This window comes from Poecilia formosa, unplaced genomic scaffold (assembly GCF_000485575.1).
Source record: "Poecilia formosa unplaced genomic scaffold, Poecilia_formosa-5.1.2 Scaffold114, whole genome shotgun sequence".
Lineage (NCBI taxonomy): Eukaryota > Metazoa > Chordata > Actinopteri > Cyprinodontiformes > Poeciliidae > Poecilia > Poecilia formosa.
Window position 1 is genome coordinate 1,130,003 of NW_006800053.1, and position 20,184 is coordinate 1,150,186.

A 20,184-nucleotide genomic window follows, 5' to 3' on the forward strand; every position below is an offset into this window, starting at 1 on the left:
TTACTTTAATGTTACCAGAGGTGTACCGATAATCGGCCCAGATTTGCTTAAATAATTATTTTCTATTTGTTCAGCTGATATACCCCTAATATATAAGGTCAAAGATACAGAAACTATCAAATACAGACAGAGCTAATTAGTATATTTTCCAGGCAATAAAACTTTTTTTCCCCTAGAAATTAGTTTGGACGTGTCACAGAAACGGGAACGGCTTAATTGTCAAAATATGCTGTGTAAATCATTAACAACCAATTTCCTTCAAAAGTAGGTGACCTTTTTAAAAAATATTCTTACAGGGACAAACTTCATGACTGAAAAATGCAACCAGGCAGAAGAGGGGAGTTTCAGAAACCAAACCCAGGTCTGCAAAAGCTGCGCACCGACTTACAACCACAGGAATACATCTCCTTGGCCTGCTCCTTAAACCTTAACAAATCCACTTATGTAATATTCAAATCTGATGAGACTTCTCTTGGTCACATAACACAAATATTATTAAGTCATTGGAAGCGAAGTGATCATGGAACCCTGAACTGCCAGGAATATCCTTTAATACCTTTCTACAGAGCTGTAATTTCCAAGACTTAGACAAATAGAAAAGGAACAGCAGTAACAGAATACACCAGTACATCATCTTTACTGAGGGGGGAAAAAATAGAAGAAAAAAGGGTTACCAAGGAAAAAAAATACTGTACTTTCCAAGTTAAAAATAACAGTCTCAATCAGATATGGATCCATTATCTTTGCATGCGGCCGGTGTGAGGAAGCGAAAGAGCAATCTCGTCAAGAATCGAGAATTTGAGAAGGAATGAGCGGGTGATAAACACACCTGGGTTAATTTGATGTTCGGCAATTAACAAAAAATATACAGAAAGTGTACAATTTATAGAGGGGCTAAAAAAATATCAGACATTTTAGCAATAAAAAGGTTTGCAAGTTCTTTAATTGAAAGTGGTAGTTTCAAATTCAGCAGCACATTATAAGCTGATAGCCTAATGAATGATGAGCTTAATGTTCCATGAATACATGTATCTGACTTTTAATCTTTTGTCAGAATTAAAAAAAATTTCAAAGTACATGCTCTTTGTTAATGAGTTATGGAACAAAAAAGGTGAGAAATTAAGAGTTATGATGCATTTACTCAATGGGGAGAAAATATTAATATTTTTAGTATTTGACCTGCTGATCACCGGTTACAGGCAATCAAGGGAAAATTGTCCGACTCTTAACTTTTTTGGTTAAATAATTGGTGCATTTCTAATAACTACATCAGTTTTCTTGATGCATATCACTGAGTTTTCTAACAATCACAGACAATTAAAGACACAAAAAAATACTTTTTATGTCCGTCACAACAAGATGGATACATCTATAACATTACAGTGATTATTATAGAAAGACAGCCAGGAAACTAACTTTAAAAATGATTTAAACCCAAAGAAATGTAGTCACAGTAACCCAAGAACCTGAAGAAAACAGTGACGTTAAACTGAGCCTGCCCTGCAACCAAACCTGACCCTGAACAAAGACAAGGTACAAAGAACCACAATAGCAACGCAACTCCAATAAGACACATACAGTTAACTCGAAATTCTTTTAACAAACCTGTTCAGCAACATAAGAGAAGCTCAACACACATATCCACACATGTGAGGGGGGGAAAGAGGCTGGCTACATTCTTAGTGTGAGAACATTTCATCCATCTAACGTCACCTTTTCCTTCCAAGATACAGTCCACTGTAATTGCATAACTCCTCTCCCCGTTTTCAGCTGCGAAAAGTGGGAAACTATGCCACAATGGCAATCTGCAGTGGCATTCCTGTTACCCCTGCAGACTACATCACTCTCTCTTTCCACTGTGTACGCCTCAACGTGTCCAACAGAAAGTCATCCAGGCGAGTAAAGTGTTCCACAGTGCCATCACGGCTGGGGCTGAAGTGAAAACAACGAGTGGAGCGGAGCACCGCTGGCTGGGACCTGGGCTGTTGTGGGCGGCTGCGTGGCTTTCCTCGCTTCTTGGCCTCCTCGTCCCCTCTGATGGAATTGAGGAAGATAGAGGATCAAGCTGCGGGAGTAGTAGCACCATCCTGTTTAGTAGAGGTCGTTGCCAGAAAACTGCTACTTTGCTTCCCTGCCCTCCAACTTTCCTTGGAAGTTTCGGCCATAGAGCTATTGTTACATCACAGCCACGTTTCCCCGTTTTCTGCTGTCTGACGTGCCAATAAAGGAACTTAGACAACCGTCTAATGCTCCCAACAACTTGCATTAATCAGACACGAAACGCTACAGTGCAATTTGCTAAAGCACTTCGTCATCGTACTTTGAATTGTGAAGCATTCTCTTAAATTGTCATGATTAACCCACGGGGGTGGTCCCTTGATCAAAAGGCACAGCTGAATGACGCTGCATGTAGTTGCAGGCAATAATCAGCCTTCACAATGCGCTCAGTCATCCATATAGCAACCATTAGCAAGTGGCATGACCGGCCCAAATAAAATACCCTGGAAGTATTCTTGGTGCCTGAACATTTTGTCATGCTGCCACCACAACTTTCAATGTGTTTTATTGGGATCTGACGTAGTAAACAAAAGGAACAATAGTGAAGGGGAGGGAAATTGATTGGTTCCCAAGATTTCTGACAAATCTTGAAAAACATAAAGATCCATCCAGCCATTGTCTTCTGCTTAATCCAGTATTGGGTTGCGGAGGAAGAAGCCTAAGTAGAAAGACTCACAACTTCCGCAGACTTCCCTTTTCCCATTCTCCAGGGGAATCCCAAAGCGTTCCCAGGCCAGCCAAGAAACATACTCCCTTCTGCACGTCATCCTGCGGAGAACTCATTTTGGTCGCTTGTATCCACAATCTTGATCTTTCGGACACTACCCAAAGATGATGACCGTAGATGGGGATGGGAACGTAGATTGATCGGTAAATCGAGAGCTTCGCCTTTTGGTTCAGCTCTCTCTTCACCACGACAGACCGGTACAGCCTCCGAATTTCTGCAACCCCACACCACACCATTTCTCATCAATCATGAACCAGACCCCATGGTACTTAAACTCCTCCATTTGCCCCAGTCTCAAGACCACATTCCCCACCCGAAGAGGCCACTCTACCCTACCTTGGTGTAAGTAGAGGTGTTGAGGGAAACCCTAAGAAAGTCGGTTGAAGGCAGCGAAAGACTTGAGACTAGGGCAGAGTAGGACAAATACCCTACTCATATAATGCATTGCTTTAAATTAAAGGACATTCAACTTCCCCCACTTAGTATAATTGAGCATCTGTCTCAATACTTAAAAATTGATGAGATGTTCTCCATTCAATTTAATTGAACTAGAATTGTTTTGGAGGAATGGGTAAAAATCCCAGTTTCTAGATGTACAAATACCTGAAGAGTTTACAGGTACACTTGAAGAAAAATGTGCTTCTTGAACCCAGACAGGTTAGTTTATTTGTAAAGGTTGTTTTGTATACTTTCCCATTCATTTCAAATCTCGGATCTAATTTGCATTGGTCTATTACAATGATGGCGCTGCAAACTAAAAAGTTTAGTTCTGCTACACCAGAACTACATGTCCCCTTTAAAGACAGTATTTGAGCAGAATTTAATTTTGATATATTTTACTTTGCATGTTCTATAATTTCCTTAGATATTGTATTTATATCTTGTTCACTATTTTCTATGTTTTATTTTGTTCCGTTTTGTTTTTTGTTTGTAATAAAGTTATTGGAAAAAAGAGAAGAAATGGGATTGTCGTATAAATAGTCTTCATCCACTTCAAAATGAGAGCATCAACACAAACATCTAACTACTTGAAGAATTCATAACATAACGCAGCAATGAGCAAAACTTCAGCACAGATGTCGAACTATGTTCAACAGAGAGCTTACAAAACAGCCAAGTATATTAGTTTGTTTGATTTCTTAAGGGAAACCAAGTGCGATAAAAGTTGTCAAAGCTAGCAAAAGAGCTAAAACAAAAATTGGCTCTACTATTAGCGCATTAGCATATTAGCAGGCGTATGCTGCTAATGTTACATAGAAACCCAAATTAAAGGTGTTTGGTTGACATGAAACACTTCAAAGAGGCACTTCGTAGCCAGCACTTTGACATCTATCCAAAGTTAAAATTCTTGCCGTCAATTATAAATCTTTGACTTTTGGATGGATGATAAATTTATTTCAGTCGAAAATAAAATGGAAAATTCTAACATATGGTTTGTTAAAGAGGAAAGAAAGAGGAAAACAACCATCATTCCCACATCTATTGCAGCTCTGTCAGACACACCGGAACCAGCGTTTCCCAATAAGACTGATAACAGTGTCTGCAGAAGAAGCTGCCCAAGAGGTGAATCATCAGGCACTCCTGTTTCAGCTTTGATCTGCAGGTTAGCTTCATTACCGTCTTCCTGTGAAGCAAACCACAACTTTTATCAACCAGACGGTTACACATAATGAAACTCGCTCTCATAGAGAAACCGATATTCAAGTGGATGAGTAACAACAGCCATGTGCGGCGGTGGGGCGGGGGAAGGTTACAGTGCGTTTAATCTCTGTTTTTCTTTTCTTTTTTTTTTAACAATCCTGTTGTGGATTTGCTCCATTTGAGCAGAGCTTCCATTTGAAATGCGATCTTGTGCGAATCCAAACATACAGCTGTTGGCGTCTTGTTGTGTTTGCATAAACGACCCCTCAGTCGGCAACACGGCAGACTGGAGGACCTTCCATATGTTATGCAGAGTTAAACCTGAAAGAATATAGTTAGATGCAGAGCCTGAGCACATCCCTGTTTGCTGATTCATACTCGCAAAATGTTGTTCTTTTCCTTAAACAATCTAAAAAGTGCGTCATGCTCTTGTAACCAGCCACCTAAATCGATACTTTGAAAAAGCTGCAGGAGATCTAAAGACAGACAATTTTTCCCCATTGTTCCTTGCAAAATGGCTTCATGTCTATCAGGTTTTAGGAAGAAGCCATCGGCTCAGTCTAATAAATGGATGTATTTTGATCAAACCGTTCCGCTGTAGAGCCAGATGCATGTTTGTAGTTTGTTTGTTCTTATGAAAGGCAAGTCTGCGCTCAGTCTGATGCGTTCCAGATTTAGTTCCATCCTCACGGCATGGTGCTGCCACCACCGTGTTTCACGTAAAGGCATCTGGCTGGATTTTATTTGGTGGCGTCAGAGTAGAATGAGAAAAATTCAAAGACATGTCACATTTTCAGAAATGCTTATGTCATTTCGTTTTCCGCTTCAGAGTTCTGTACTAATAAGTGATAGTTTGTGGTGGTAATGTCACAAGAAAGGAAAAGATGTCAAAAAGTATTAGTATTTTGCAAAGAAAGAAAGAAAATGAGTTAGTGGAAATAACCATTTGTGCCCCTTGGTCAGATTTTTTTGTTCAAGAATTAAACTTTTTGTTTTTAACCAGATTAATAATTATTATCGACATCATTTTATGTTGTTAACCACAACACAAAGTATTCGCCTTTTCACAAACAAGCCTTTATAAAAGGTTCGAGCCACGTCTATCCAGAGACCATTTCTGGAAACCCGACTTTATTGCACATAAATCGGCTTTTACTGAACACGTTAAACTCAGCTAAACGTAGTAAGCGGTTCTGAACGCAAGCGACAGAAATCCTGTTCTTCTAATTGGCAGTAAATTTTTAGTTCAAGCGAGACTAAACGACTTTGGAAGCTGAAAGATTTAATACAGCAAAACACAAAAAATTATTTTTAATGTTGTGGATCTACAAAAAATATCCTGTCCTTCAAATAAAAACTGGACAACTATTTGCTTGATTTAAGGGGTTTTTTTCTTAGCCCAGGAAAACTCAACAATTTTGACTGATGTGACAAAAAGTTTGGACACCCCTACTCTAGAACAATCAGGACTAAACAGAGTGCAACTTCAAATAGGCAGTCATAATCAATTTTGCTGGACGATAAATTGTGCCATAAATTATTGTGATAAATGATAATATTGTTATTTTGAGATGTAGTAAAATGGTTATGGTATGATAATGCCACAGGTTAATTCTCTTCAAATTCTAATGAACATTTAACATTCTGACCCTAAATGAATAAAGAAAACAACAGAAACAATAAATAAAATAAATTAAGAAGTCTCTGTAAATAAAATTTATTTAAAAAAAAAAAAAGGAAGCTAGTTGAGACCAAAGCACCAGATTGAAGACTTTAGTCATTGAGTTTTTGGTAGAAAGAGAGAAAAGAGAAAAACTATAAATCATGCTGTCATCTGTTATGCGCTTGATTGATTTATTGCTAATTGCGACAGGTCCAACTTCAAAGGGATTTCTAGTTTAAGAGATGGGACCGAAACGGGGGCAAAGCCGCAGCTGGATTATGCAGACAGTGAAGCAGGGAGGATAAAAGTAAAGCCAGGAGCCGAATATCCATTTAGCCGTCAGTGGAAGTTCCTTTCCCTCACATTCACCACTAATCCAATTCTGACCCATTAAAAACCACAGTCAGGTTGACAGAACCGGCCTCTGAAGACGGTCTCACTCAAACCCAACAGAAGGACGATGGACCTTTACATAAAACACACTCTGTCCCTCTGACTGGGGACGAAGCAACATTATTCAGAACCGATATCCAAGGAGGTTACACAGAACTTTGTCTTTTCATTGCAATGAGACACAGATGATGTCTTCTACTTGTAAATTTGGTCCGGTTCAGACGCACAATCAAAGGTTTCTGTCAGGTGTTGAATATGAAGGTTTGTCGCAAGTTAAGGGTTGCTTCTTTGCGGTTAATTATAGTTATTTTGAAATACTTCACATAGGCTCTGGAAATAGAAGCAAGCCTTTTAGAGACTGCACAGCAATGGCGCTCCAAACAGCTTTAATTTATCAGTGCAGACTGAAGGTATTTAACTTAAGTGATTAGTGATTAAATAACAATTAAACGCATTTCTTCATAGATTGTTGCATTTTTAAAAAGGAAAGCACTGATTTGAAAATTTGGGCCGATATCGCCGTTCGATATCAATGCTGCCGTTGTGGTCGATAACCGATATTTACTGATATGATATACAGCCATTCCTCTCCCTTCCAAAAATAAAAAATTAAAAAAAAAAGCAACAAGACGGAAACAAACACACTGGTTGTTAATATCGGCCCAGTTTAACTAATCAAACAAATTCTTTCAAAAATTATCCGATACCGACGTTGATGCCGATACGTCACAAGAATCAGATTCCTGCAGGAATGGTGCCCAGAATGAGCCCCTCCTTCTGTTGAACTCCAACCCATTAAAATGAAAGCAGAAAACAGGTAATGCAGTCTTCCAGTATTCAACAGCAACTAAGGGAAACTTACTGCAACATACATGCATACAACTATCAGGGGACAACAGACAGATATTGTATTTTCTAGCTTTTGGGTACCCCACCCCTTCCTGATGCTCCCCTGGGCAACCACCCAAATTGAAACCGCCGCCCCATGCATCCCTAATTTTTACAGCTTGTTGAATTACTAGATGACCAGAAACCAATCTGTTCTGGAACAATAGCTCGATATACATCACTTTGCAAAAGTTCTCACACTTTTTCTGTCTGGGTACAACCACAAATATTTGACTGGGATTCCATCAAAGACACCATGACAAAGTTAGTGCGTAGTTGAAAAGGATAAAACAAAATAATTAGATCTGTATTGCTACGTCTAAGGTCTCCTTCCAATCAGATGGTTCTGAAATTGTTTCAACAAAGCAGACGTAATGACGCGTTGATGATCTGCTTGGCAGGAAGGGCTGGCCTCCATAAACCACACAAGGCATCCACTCAGCTAGCTCATCGGCTACTGTTTACACAGAGGGACAGGCTAAAGCCGTAAGCCACCCAGCGTTATGACGTTTCTGGCATGTCGCTGAGTAACACAAGCGCTACACCTCTCCTTTATGATTAAAAGTGAACTTCAAACGGTGGAACGTTATGCCAAAGGTGACGTCTGGACAAATGTTCAGGCCAGGGAGCAATCCCTCTGAAGGAGGACCGAGAGTGGAAAGCTTCGTCATCGCCGTGGCGCAGCTGAACCAACACCAAACCCAAACTCCGGCAAGTCAATTAATTGGTGAAACTATTTAAATTGTCGGGAGGCTCTCAGCGGGAGGGAAACCAAATGTTTACCAATTATGCTCCATAACAGCTTCAGCTTCCCACTGTCATTTTTTCAACTCCCCCTCATCGCTCGAGATCATTTTGTTTACTTTCGCATGTTTTTTCTCAAAGCAAAAGAAAAAAAGAAAATGGAGGAAACGTTGCCCTTAAAATGCATCTCCACACTGAGGCCCCTCTCACCACATGTAGCTAATCACGGCGTATTTACGACGTATCCTGTCTGAACACCCAGATGAACTCAAATCACTTCCATACAGCCACTCTGTTAAAAAAGAAAAAAACACTCAGCTCTGACTGAGACCACATGAATGCACCCAGAGCAAAGGCAGACCACATTAAAACTTCCTTGATCGTCAGGTCCTGTGCCTCTACAGAAAGCCCCCCCGTTGCCTCCCAACCTTCAATGCCCAGCTGCAGGGAAATCTTCTTCAATTAACCAACAAAGATCCAAAGACAACCCCCCTCATCTGTGGACTACAGTCAGACTAAGAAGCACACAAAAAAGGAGAGACCTCGAGCCTTTTCAGGCCACACCACACAGTGGGGCCAGTGTGAAACCCCAAGAGCCTTTGTTGCATCATTAAAACAAGTCTGTTCTCTTCTCAGGCGGCATCTGTGCCCATTCAACTGTCAGTCATCTAACAAACAGGACCCCCTTTTTTTTTAAAGCAAGGTTTTCCTCCAAACATAACAGCACTGGCAACCTCCAGTTTTGCAGAAACAGCTGCAGCATCATCGACTGCTAATAGTCGGCAATTAAACGTGGGGAGAAAAAAAGAAGCATGACAGACTGGAGAGTGGAGACAGGGTTTCTGCAGGTTTCACCAACTCAATTTAAGACAATTTAAGACCCTTTTCAAGACCATTATGGATGAAAGGAAAGAAAATTGCGCAATTTATATAGTAGTGCCAGGTTTTGTTGCCCAGAATGCACGTAGCATCGTAGGGATTTGCAACAGAAATGACCCAGCTGCCAAAAAAGCTACTTCTGTTTTTTGCGAGCTGGCTGACTAGATCAATTAGAACAATGATCAATACTAATTGCCCCTATTAATGGTAGAGCAGCTGGCTCTCGAGCAGTAGATATTTAGCTAGTTGGCTAACTACTACTACTTGCTAGCCAGCTAGCAAGGGTTTATTAGTTGTTGAGTCTGGACAATATGGCTGAAAAACGTATTTAAGCGTTTCATATCAGTCAATTATGATAATTATTTATTGGTATTTTTTGTTTTAAATATCTGAACCAAAGCCACAATAGCAGCATTACCTCTACTGTTTTATCCAGTTTTTGCTCCATGTTTAATTTTTAAGCATGGTGATGATACCTAAAACGGCGACTCAACAGGTTGTTGCTAGGTAACCAAAGAGTGAGTGAGTTAGTTGGTGACACCAGCCTTGCTTAAGCTAGCAGTGAAAGTTGAGCGGCTAAATTCTTTTCTCCGCCTACATCCCCCAGAATGCCATGTGTTTCTGAATCAGAGTTCAGTGAATGTCCTATCATATGTACTACCTATTGATATTGACCACATGTATTGCAATACATACTGTTACTGATTTATTGCCCAGCCCTGTTAGCAGCTAGTTAGCGGTAGCCTCAAATATCTTCCAGTCACAGAACATAATGAAGATGTTTGCCTGACAGAAAAGACAGAAAAGAGAATGAACAAGTAAATAGCTCTGCTACAACAAAAATTTAAGACCAAACTTAACTTTTAAAATAAATTTAAGACATTTCTTAAGACCTTAATTTTAGATGCATAAATGTAAGACTTTTTAAGATGCTCTTTAGGAGTGCGTAGGAACTCAGTCGGTACGGGTGGGAGGTGAAATATTGAAATGTGCTTCAGCCTGAGGGGGGAAGACGCTTACAGTCGGAAAGAACAGGAGGGAAGAGGAAGAGGTGGGAATGTGAGTAGAGACTTTTAGGGAATCCCACTGAGATAGCTCTCTCCGCCAATCCGCATCGGGCCAAAGAATTCAGACGAGCAAACCATATGCTCGACGAGTCACACGTGAAACCCCCGGACGGAGCAACAATAGACGTTGAGAATGTGGAGCTGAACAGCAAAAAAAAAACAAAAAACAAAACAAAAAAAAAGTCTCTACACTTCAGATTCTTTTTTTTTTTCATTGCAAAATCCTAATCCCATCCGAAGGAAGACGCTCTGTGTGGCTTTGCCTCCAGTGATGTCATCCCATTTGAAGCTGTACAGAAAGCACACCTCCACCTCCACGCCCCCAACTCAATTACTACACTCCAAGAGCCAGAGGAGAATTTATGAATGATCACACAAAGCAATGAGCCGTGCTTTCATGGTGTAATTTATGCCCCAGACGGCGGAGCATGTAATGCTATTAGCTCTGTTTACATGTGACATAACATAGAAGTGATCAGCTGTACGGCAGCAGAGGAAAAAGAGGAGGAGGAGGAGGGGGACGAGTCGCCCTCCAAAGTCTTGGTTTTAGAAGCTTTTTTTTTGTTTTAAGTTTAGAAGCTGGCAAACATCTGGAACATCTGGTTCAAATGGACGCCTACGAGGCAAACAGCAATAGGAGCTGCTTCAGATGTAGCGACGCGTCGTTCGCTGAGGAGACGCTAATAAGCAGCTACGTGTCAGGATCCAAAAAATGAGAAAACCCAGAAGTCGTGTTGCAGAGGCGCATTCGACAGACGAGCCTCGCCTCAGCGTGGACAACCGCGGTGTCGAGGTTCTGTCACACCGACCCTGTACGGTTCAAAGGAACCTAATTGAGACCCAAGAGAAAACGCAAGAGTGAGTAAGCCCGTCCCAATAAGCAATTAATCAATACATCGCATGATAAACTGAAACAAGTGAGATAGTTTACATCTGGACAACAGTTGTTAAAGAGATGCTCCAGTTTAATATTATTGAAAAGTCTGCATCCTGAGAGACGCTGCAAACATTTGACACCCAATTCGAAGTAGTTTGCACTTCTTGCTACTTTTGCCTGTTTTCCTGGTCTAAGCTGACTGATTACTATTATCTTCTGAAATGTAATTTTGACCACTGAAACTTCATAATCCATTTTAATTATTGTTGTTTGCTTTGGATTATTTAACCTGTTTTCCAGTTTCAGTGTTAAATCTTCAGAAATTCAATTTAGTTCAATTTTGAGAGGGTATATTTGCATTAATATGCCATTCTTATTATTACAGAAAATGATCTCAAAATGACAATATTGTCATTTATCACAATCATTTCTGGGATAATTTAACACCCAGCAACATTTGTCATGGTGACAGGCCACAGAAGAACAATACATGCGAGCGAATGAGAATGATCCGGACGTGCAGCTGTTCCTGAAGCGAGGGTGTTTAAGGTGCTGTGCTGGGTTACTCAGCATCAAAAGGAGAGCTGGTCTGCAGGCTCCTGCCATTTTTCACAGCATTCACATTCCCAGCATTCCAGCAGGAGAGAACTGCAGGTCAACCAGGGCAGCACTGAAATGAATTCATGACAAAATGCTCTGGTTCTGAATATTTTTCAAGTAAGAAAGATATGAAGGCGATGTGTCCAGAACACCAATCACTGAGAGGGTAAATATTAAGGCCTGAGAATTAGGACTGTGCTATAATGGGAAAATATGAAGCTACGATAAGTAGGCCTGTCGGGATAACAAATTTTGCTAGATGATAAATTGTCCCAAAAGTTGCGGAGATATACGATAATATTGCCCAATTTTCTTCATTTTCTGAGATCAGCCAAGATCAACCTTTGCCGATAAGATCGGCTTCCATGGCTTCCATGTGAAGCCGATCTTATCGGCAAAGGTCTAAAAATCAGCCGCTGTCCTCTTCTGCTCCGGTTTGACTGACAGACCGTCCCACCAGATCATGTCAGTGGCTACTGTTGCAAAGTTAGCGACTTTCTTGCAGAACTTAGCGACATTTCAGACAAAAGAAATCAGTATCGGCCAAAATCGGAATCGGCAGGTCAGGCTTTTTACAGATCGTAATCGGCCAGAAAACTGCAATCGGTGTACCCTACTTATCGTCCATAACAGAAATACTAACCTATCGATATCGGCCCAAATTTTCCATATTGGTGCATCCCTTATGGTCTTATGTGGTTATGAGAATTCAATATACCGTTGATAATTACATTTTGTATAATATTTGTGCCTAGAAAAACATCTTTACAAGAGAGTCCAATTTCAGATCAAACTTTTTAGGATCCATAAAGTGCTTAAGAAGCCATTTAAAAAGTAAACTGCTTCTTTGAGAACATTAGAGAGCAATATTTTTGGTAGATAACAGGAAGGCTGAAAGACGTACAGCAAAGCTGACTCTCAACCTCTCTCTGTCTTGGAACATGTTGGGAGTTTTTTTTCTCTAAAGTAAACCCTTGCAGTGTTTTGCAGTGCCCCTAAGTTATGCGTGAAAATTCTCAGTAACGAACATGGAACAAACACGGGCGAAAGCTCGCCGTCCTTGACCTTGTTAACTAAAACTACCCAAAGTTTCTGCTTTTTATCAGACAGAAACCGCAGCGGGGTTGAACATTCATTTTGCCCCCCCTCTCCTCCTGGTGGAAGCAGACAGCCCCTTTAAAAGGCATTTAGGTCACGACCTGGCTGTAGATCAAATAAAGGGCAGCTGTGTGACCCCCGTCCCAGTCAAAACACCAAACTGCTTTCATGTAAACCCTTATTTTTCTCTTCTCCTTCTTTTCCCTGTTTGTTTGAAAAAGGCACAAACCAAGTGGTTTAGAGAGAGCGGGGGAGAGAGAGAACAGCACAGCATAATGCGGCTGCAGAGGGATCACATGTTAATGTTTCACAATGAATCATAACGCAGAGGTGAGAGCGGGCCACTGGTTCAGGCGGGACTGCTGATCTAATAATAATAACAATAATAATACAGTTTAACACTGACCTGCTTCCTCTACAATAACAAACACAGTCACCAGCTCCACTTCCACGGATGTAGTTGCACTTGCGATTTATTCTACTTCAGTTTTATAAATCAAAAGAAAAAAAAAAAAGAAACTCAAATTTATGCAGCCACAGCAATCTGCAAAGCACGTTGTCTTGGTTTCAAAAACTGTCATATTCTATGAATACGAAAACATTTGCAAAGGAGTAACAGCATAAATTTCAGGTCATATGGCGCCATGGATGTCCACAATCATGGACAGAAGATTTGCAATTTCTTCCCCAACGTAAAATCAATGTGGAATGCATCGATATGAAAATCTGGGCTGCCATCAGCAGTGACCGATATTTAGTCGTATTGCAAATTTATATAGATCTCCCAATCCTTCTGACACTCTGAAAAAACAAATATCACATGGCCGCCCTACATTCCCTCCCCAGAAACACATACATAAAGGGAAACAAGATGGAAACAAACATCGCTTACCGATACCAGCCCAGTTTTACTCATGGCATCCATCCTGATTTATCAAAAGTTAACCAATGCAGATAAAAAGGCTGATATATCGCGACTCTCTAAAATCAAGTCTCGTATAATTTTCAAAACTGTGAAAATTATACGAGTCTGGAGTTATTTGGTGTAAAATATATGATGTGTCAAATTATAAAAGCACTGTTAAAATATAAGATCAGGCACCTGTCTGCCCTCGACTTATGCTGGTTGTTTGTCTTTATTTTTGTTATTGAAACAAATTTCATTGTCCTTCTGTATGATGACAATAAAAGATGATTCAGCATTTTTGACTGACAACTGCCCTGCAAGTTTGAGGAAATATTTTACTGACTTGCACTCATTAGCCTGCAGGGGGCAGAGTACATCAACACTATCAAACGAAGTGGCTTTTATACAAGTAGATCTAAATCAAACCATATACACAAGGAAGCAGCTTTCAAATTGCTGCCTGCTGTAGTGAATACTTTTATGTGTTACTGAATTAGGATTGGATTCCAATCAAAACAGATAAAAGTACATCTTAATTGCAGAATTGTTTTTTTAATGATGCAATGCATTTTTGTTTCAAAGCAGGATATTCTCTGTTACCGATTATAGTATTTTTTTTTTAAGTTACACATTTTAGAGATGTTTTTTTTACTGCATCCTAGGTGTATTAAAGAGCCTTATCAAAGGTGCTTTCTCCTAGACTATAACCAACAAAACTAACATCAAACTCATCAACCCTGTTGTTTTGTATGCACAAATATGCAGGCACATTTTGTGCATTTTTAAATTGTCTTACTCTTTCGAATTTTTAAAAATTGGGATATGCAATTTTTTAATAACTATTCTGTATTTTTCTATGCTGTAAATTTGCCCTTACTGTACTCAAATATGGTATTCTTCTTCTGTTTTTAAATTTTCGTGTTGCTACATGCTTCATAACTGACATCTTTATCTTAAGCACTGAAAATGGTAGCTCTTTCATAATAATAATAATACTATTTATTTATTTTTTATTTTTAACTGACCAATTGCCTTTGATTCCGATCACAACTTTTCAATGTATATTCAGGTTTAAAAAAAAAATAATACAGCTTTTGAAACCCACACAGACATCAATATTGACATAAATCAAAATGTATTTTAATGCTCTTCCACATCAAATCGTTTCCTTTGAAAAACATTTCTCCAGAAAATGTTCCTAAAACATCTACTGTTATGCAGGAAAGGGTTAATAATAACCTGCTTTAACTAGGAAAACAAACAAAGGAGCCAGCTGCCTGTCTGAAGACAGTTAAGGGCCACTGCACACTGTTTAGAGCCAGTTATAAACTCTCGTGACCTGTGGAGCTGTTTGTTGTCTAAACCGAGCCTTGTTCTGGCAGAAAGGCTTGGTTAGAGCTAACTGGCTAGGCTAACCCAAGCTAGTCAACTTTAAATGGGAAGCCGTCCGTCTGTCAAGCAGAGCGGTGCCACAGTTGGAAGGCACACATGTGTTTAAGTATCTGGAAATGCAATACATCACGTGCTCTTTTTTCTTAATGTGCTCATCTTTTTTTCCCACTCCTCATTAAGCCCAAAGTAGAGATAAAATAGGCAGAACAAAACCATTGCATCGCATTGCACTGCACCGAGCAGCGCAACCCCGGGAACCCTGTTATGTCTGGTGGAGGTGGATACTGGCGACAATCGCAGGGCTCAGACTATTTCCAAGAACAATAATATCAAAATGCAGCGCTCGCTCGTGCTCCGTCTCGCCTGTTCCCGCATTTAAGCCAGCAACGTGAAATAAATTCATAATTAAATTAACGTGGAGCTCTTGTAGAAAGAGTCGCAACAACAAGACGGGAGAGCCCTCTTGAGGTTTAATGAACCTCTCCGCCAGTTTTAGACATGGCCCATGGGAACTGTTCACCTCCAGCAAATACACCCAGCCTCCCCTAGCTAAGTGTGTGGGAATATATTTGGGGATTTAAAAAGCGTTGTTGGCTACCTGTTAATCTCAGTTTGACGGGGCCATTCCGCCGGACTCCTTGGTTAGACATCTCCTCTTGATCCGAGCCTTCACTGCGCCTACTAAAAACGTGTCGTTGGATGTAGAAAAAAATAATAATAATAAGGTTTAATGAACCTCTCCGCCAGTTTTAGACAATAATGGAGTCAAAGCATTGTAGCCCGGATGTGGACAGAACTGCCATAGCGACCGCTCATAAATGCCAAAAATTAAAAAAAGAAAGAGGGGAGAAAAGAGGGAAGAACGTAAATATAAAAAGCGCTGCAGCTGACTGCTTTAACTGAAAAAAAGAAAAAGAAAAAAATGAAAAATGTCTCCTCCGGTGCTGGAAAGTGAGGGGGACGCGGTGCTGTAACGCGGTGTTTATCTTCACATCTTCGGAGAGAGCCTGTGTGACTGGCCCGGGCTCCTCTCAGCTCCTCCACGGCTGAAGTGCGGAGCCTCCGGGGTAGGTCCCGCTTCCAGAGCTGACCGGTGACGACAGCACTCTCAGGGGGAGAGACAGGCATTTCTTCAGCATGTGGCGCTGAACCGTGACTCACACACAGGGGTCACTGTGCGCTTGTGCGGCGACGGTGAGCTACACCTACTTACCTTCAAACAAATCTGTCATCTTAAAAATACATAAATCCCAAATCAATAATTTTCGGTTTTCCCAATGAAAACGCGCAATTGTATTTCCAGACACATCAACAAAAAAAGTCCAGAGGAACCACTTTTCATTCAGAAGTCACCTAATTTCTAAATATTGTAGAGTCCACTTTGGCGGAAGTTAACCACATATTTCAGTGAAGCACGGAGATGGCAGCATCATGCTGTGCGGATGCGTTTCTTCCCAGGGGTAGGGAAAAGTTTCTAAATTAATATGAAGATTGGTTGATTTAATAATCGGATAGCTCTTCTTTTCAAATCTTGTTAGTAATTTGCTAAAGAGTTGAGACTGGCACAGAGGTCCAACTTCCAGATGACGCACCCCAGAGCACCAGATCTTTTGTCACAGGGGCCAAAATTGACAGCACTCATCTGCCACACAAAATGAAAATGAAGAAAATAATCTTGTGAGTTTTGCTGCTGCATGTGCTGATGAATCAAGTTCGTACCAATCTTGAATTTTGGGCACAGAACACATGGAGAATTCCAAAGGCAACAAATGGCCCAGGAGCCGTACATTTGACACCAGATTAAAACATCTGGTAGCATGTTACAATGGCCCATTCAAAGTCCAGATCTAAACCCATCAAAGAGACTGTTGTCTTAAATTCATATTCACAGATTTTCTCCATCCTTTCATCTTGCATGTTTCTTTTAACTGGAAGTAATGAGCATTTTTTTGTTTTTGAAACACTATTGGAGCATACCAAAAAAATTATTTGCATGGATTTGGTTTGCCAACATTTACTCTGAATATTCTGTACATTCCTACAAACAATGTAAAAGCATTTACTTTTACATTGTTTTCCTTTGAGATACTGATCTCAAAGGAAAGTTCTGAAGGTAGATATTGAACCTGAGACTGAAAGCTGGGAACTCAGATAATGCAGCTTTAAACAAACATGGAAGCTTTTCCACCTCCAATTAGAATAAACTTTTATCTGGTTCATTTCTGTCAATTGAGAAACTACACACACAAAAAAAAAAAAAAGGAAGTAATGGACCAAAATTATTTTGGTCCAATTTCTAGTGAAAGGCAACAACTGACTTACAGGTAACTTTTCAGAAATATGAGTTTAAGTCAAATGATGAACTAGTTCCACTGAGATGTCACAAAAACATTTTTCTCATGTTATTAATGCAATAATCTGCCAATACTTTATCAATATTAAGAAATTGATTTAAACACCTTTCTGAAAAGTTACTTGTTTGTCTTATTTCAAGTGCACTAATATATTTACACTAGAAGCTAGACCAGAAATACACAGTAAGGTTGTTTTTTGTGTGTGGGGGCGGGGGGAAACTTACCGTGCAACAAGGGATGGAAGTTAATGACATGTCAAATGTGTAAAAATGTTTCACACATTTCTAAAATTTGTTGCAAGATGAGGTCTTTGACTAAACCTGGTCAGTATTTAAAGTTTAATGCAGTTTATAAAAGTAAGACAAAAAGAGTGAACACTGGCAAACAAGATCCAACAGCTTTATTTACACATTTGTTCTGTTGTAAAAGGAGTATGTACAATACATACAAATATCAGCAAATGTAACATGAACACAGGACAGACCGTAGCAGTGGGAGGTTACAGTACAGAGTGAAAGCAACAAGTCGTTTAAAAATTAAACGTGCTCTGGTTTTCACTGATCTGGAATGCGTAACCGTCATCAGTAGCTTCAGGGATCACACACTGCACCTCCTCTTCCTTCAACGAAAGCAGACGGGAACACGTCACACACGGTTTAACACGTCAGGCTAGGCTAATGGTCGAACATCTCTACCCACCTCTTCAGAGAAGTACTTCTCAATCAGGTTGAGTGCAGCTTTGTAGATCGACTCGTTCTCGTGAGCCTGCAACGCTTCTATCTTGTCCAGGCCACCGCACTCCTCGATCATCAGACTCAGTTTGTCCGACTCTCCGATTTTATCTCCGGCCTGACATGGGGGAAATTTGAAACGTGAAAAGCTGCACAGAAAGCCGTGGCGTTCATGCATGCGTCTTGGTCTCAACATCTCACCATGAAGATGTTGGTGATGGCGTCCAGAATGACGAGGACGATTTTGCTGTCCTTGGAGGAAAGCAGATTCAGAAGCGGCTCAAGAACGTTGGCTTGGACGAGGTAGACCACCTGCTGAACAGTGCCCCCGCTGGTGAAGTTGGTTACTGCCCACACTGCCTCTTTCTGGGTTTTGTAGTCACCCTGCAGAGACGGCGGAAATTAAACATTTTCACCCTCACCTCAAACAAATTTTTTACCAAACTGGTTCTCAATGAACGTTTCAAAAGCACCAAACTAAATAATTTGATCTGAAAGATAAGAAATTTCCACTTTGTGCATTGAAGAGTTTTCAGATTTTATTCAGTTTACAACCGATTCTGACTGATTGATTAATCTAGTTGCATATTGCCGTCTTTGACCGAGAACCAGGGTTATAGTAGTTTTAGGTTTTTCATAATAGTTGAGTTTTATTTCGACTGTCTACTTCAGATTGTTTGAATTAGTTTTTGGAGTGGGTTTGCTAGTTTTTATTAGTTTAATATGGTTCATTTCAATAGACTTGTAAATAGATTCATAAACACAAAAATTAAAGATGCATCTAGAATTTCAGTAGGTTTTAGATAAACACACAATGTCCTGTAGTTCGTAGTTAGTTTTCCCCCCCTAGTAATTACCGTTTTTATCCAAAATGTTTTCAACTTCAGTTTGTTAGTTTTAGTTGAACCACGATAACTGTGCCCAGAACGTACCCGCACGAGCATGTCGACCATGTAGGGAACGAGGCCTGCATTGATGACTTCCTGGATCTGGGTGTCCTTCCCTGCCGTGATGTTGGACAGAGTCCAGGCTGCCTCTTTCTGGATGTTGGCCTTTTTGTGGCGCAGCAGGTTCGGGAACATGGACAACGCACTGGCGTCAAGAACAGCCTGAGTCTGCTCATCTGTGCCGGTCACGATGTTACCCAGAGCACGGAGCGCTGGAGTCTGACAGGACAAAAAGTGGATTATTTAAGAGCCGGGAGAAACGTGGTAGCTGTGGAGAATAGGGCAAGTTTTGTGAAGTTTGGCACGTACAACTACAGCCAGTTCTTGGAAGCCGAGCAGCTTCACCAGGCGAGGAATCACGCCGGTTTCAACCACCATCTCAATGCGGTCATTGGAGCCGTCCGTCAGGTAGGAAACAGCCCAGCACGCGTCGGCCAACACCTCCAGGTCGTCGTGGTGCAGCAGGCGGACAAGGGCGGGTAGAATCTGCTGGATGGCGTGCACAGGAGGGGACGGGTTCTTGTTGCGGCAGAGGTTGGACAGGGTCCAGGTCACNCATAAATGTAAGACTTTTTAAGATGCTCTTTAGGAGTGCGTAGGAACTCAGTCGGTACGGGTGGGAGGTGAAATATTGAAATGTGCTTCAGCCTGAGGGGGGAAGACGCTTACAGTCGGAAAGAACAGGAGGGAAGAGGAAGAGGTGGGAATGTGAGTAGAGACTTTTAGGGAATCCCACTGAGATAGCTCTCTCCGCCAATCCGCATCGGGCCAAAGAATTCAGACGAGCAAACCATATGCTCGACGAGTCACACGTGAAACCCCCGGACGGAGCAACAATAGACGTTGAGAATGTGGAGCTGAACAGCAAAAAAAAAACAAAAAACAAAACAAAAAAAAAGTCTCTACACTTCAGATTCTTTTTTTTTTTCATTGCAAAATCCTAATCCCATCCGAAGGAAGACGCTCTGTGTGGCTTTGCCTCCAGTGATGTCATCCCATTTGAAGCTGTACAGAAAGCACACCTCCACGCCCCCAACTCAATTACTACACTCCAAGAGCCAGAGGAGAATTTATGAATGATCACACAAAGCAATGAGCCGTGCTTTCATGGTGTAATTTATGCCCCAGACGGCGGAGCATGTAATGCTATTAGCTCTGTTTACATGTGACATAACATAGAAGTGATCAGCTGTACGGCAGCAGAGGAAAAAGAGGAGG

General features: G+C 40.8%; 2 protein-coding genes across 2 annotated transcripts in view; both read right to left on the reverse strand.

Moving 5' to 3' along the window:
• smurf2 (SMAD specific E3 ubiquitin protein ligase 2) overlaps window positions 1–16,117 on the reverse strand; it is a 70,654-nt gene extending 54,537 nt beyond the window's left edge. The window contains exon 1 of the mRNA XM_007560295.2: window positions 15,533–16,117. Within this exon, the coding sequence (XP_007560357.1) occupies window positions 15,533–15,584 (52 nt within the window). The 5' untranslated portion in view covers window positions 15,585–16,117. The remainder of the gene's footprint in view (window positions 1–15,532) is intronic.
• Window positions 16,118–17,672: 1,555 nt separating this feature from the next.
• LOC107837108 (importin subunit alpha-1-like) lies at window positions 17,673–19,730 on the reverse strand. Its single transcript, XM_016675443.1, has 6 exons — window positions 19,703–19,730; window positions 19,276–19,535; window positions 18,952–19,185; window positions 18,221–18,403; window positions 17,988–18,137; window positions 17,673–17,907 (listed from the first exon to the last, which is right to left on the reverse strand). Exons 1-6 carry the CDS (start codon window positions 19,728–19,730, stop codon window positions 17,818–17,820), a joined length of 945 nt encoding a protein of 314 aa, XP_016530929.1. The 3' UTR covers window positions 17,673–17,817.
• Window positions 19,731–20,184: the final 454 nt, after the last annotated feature.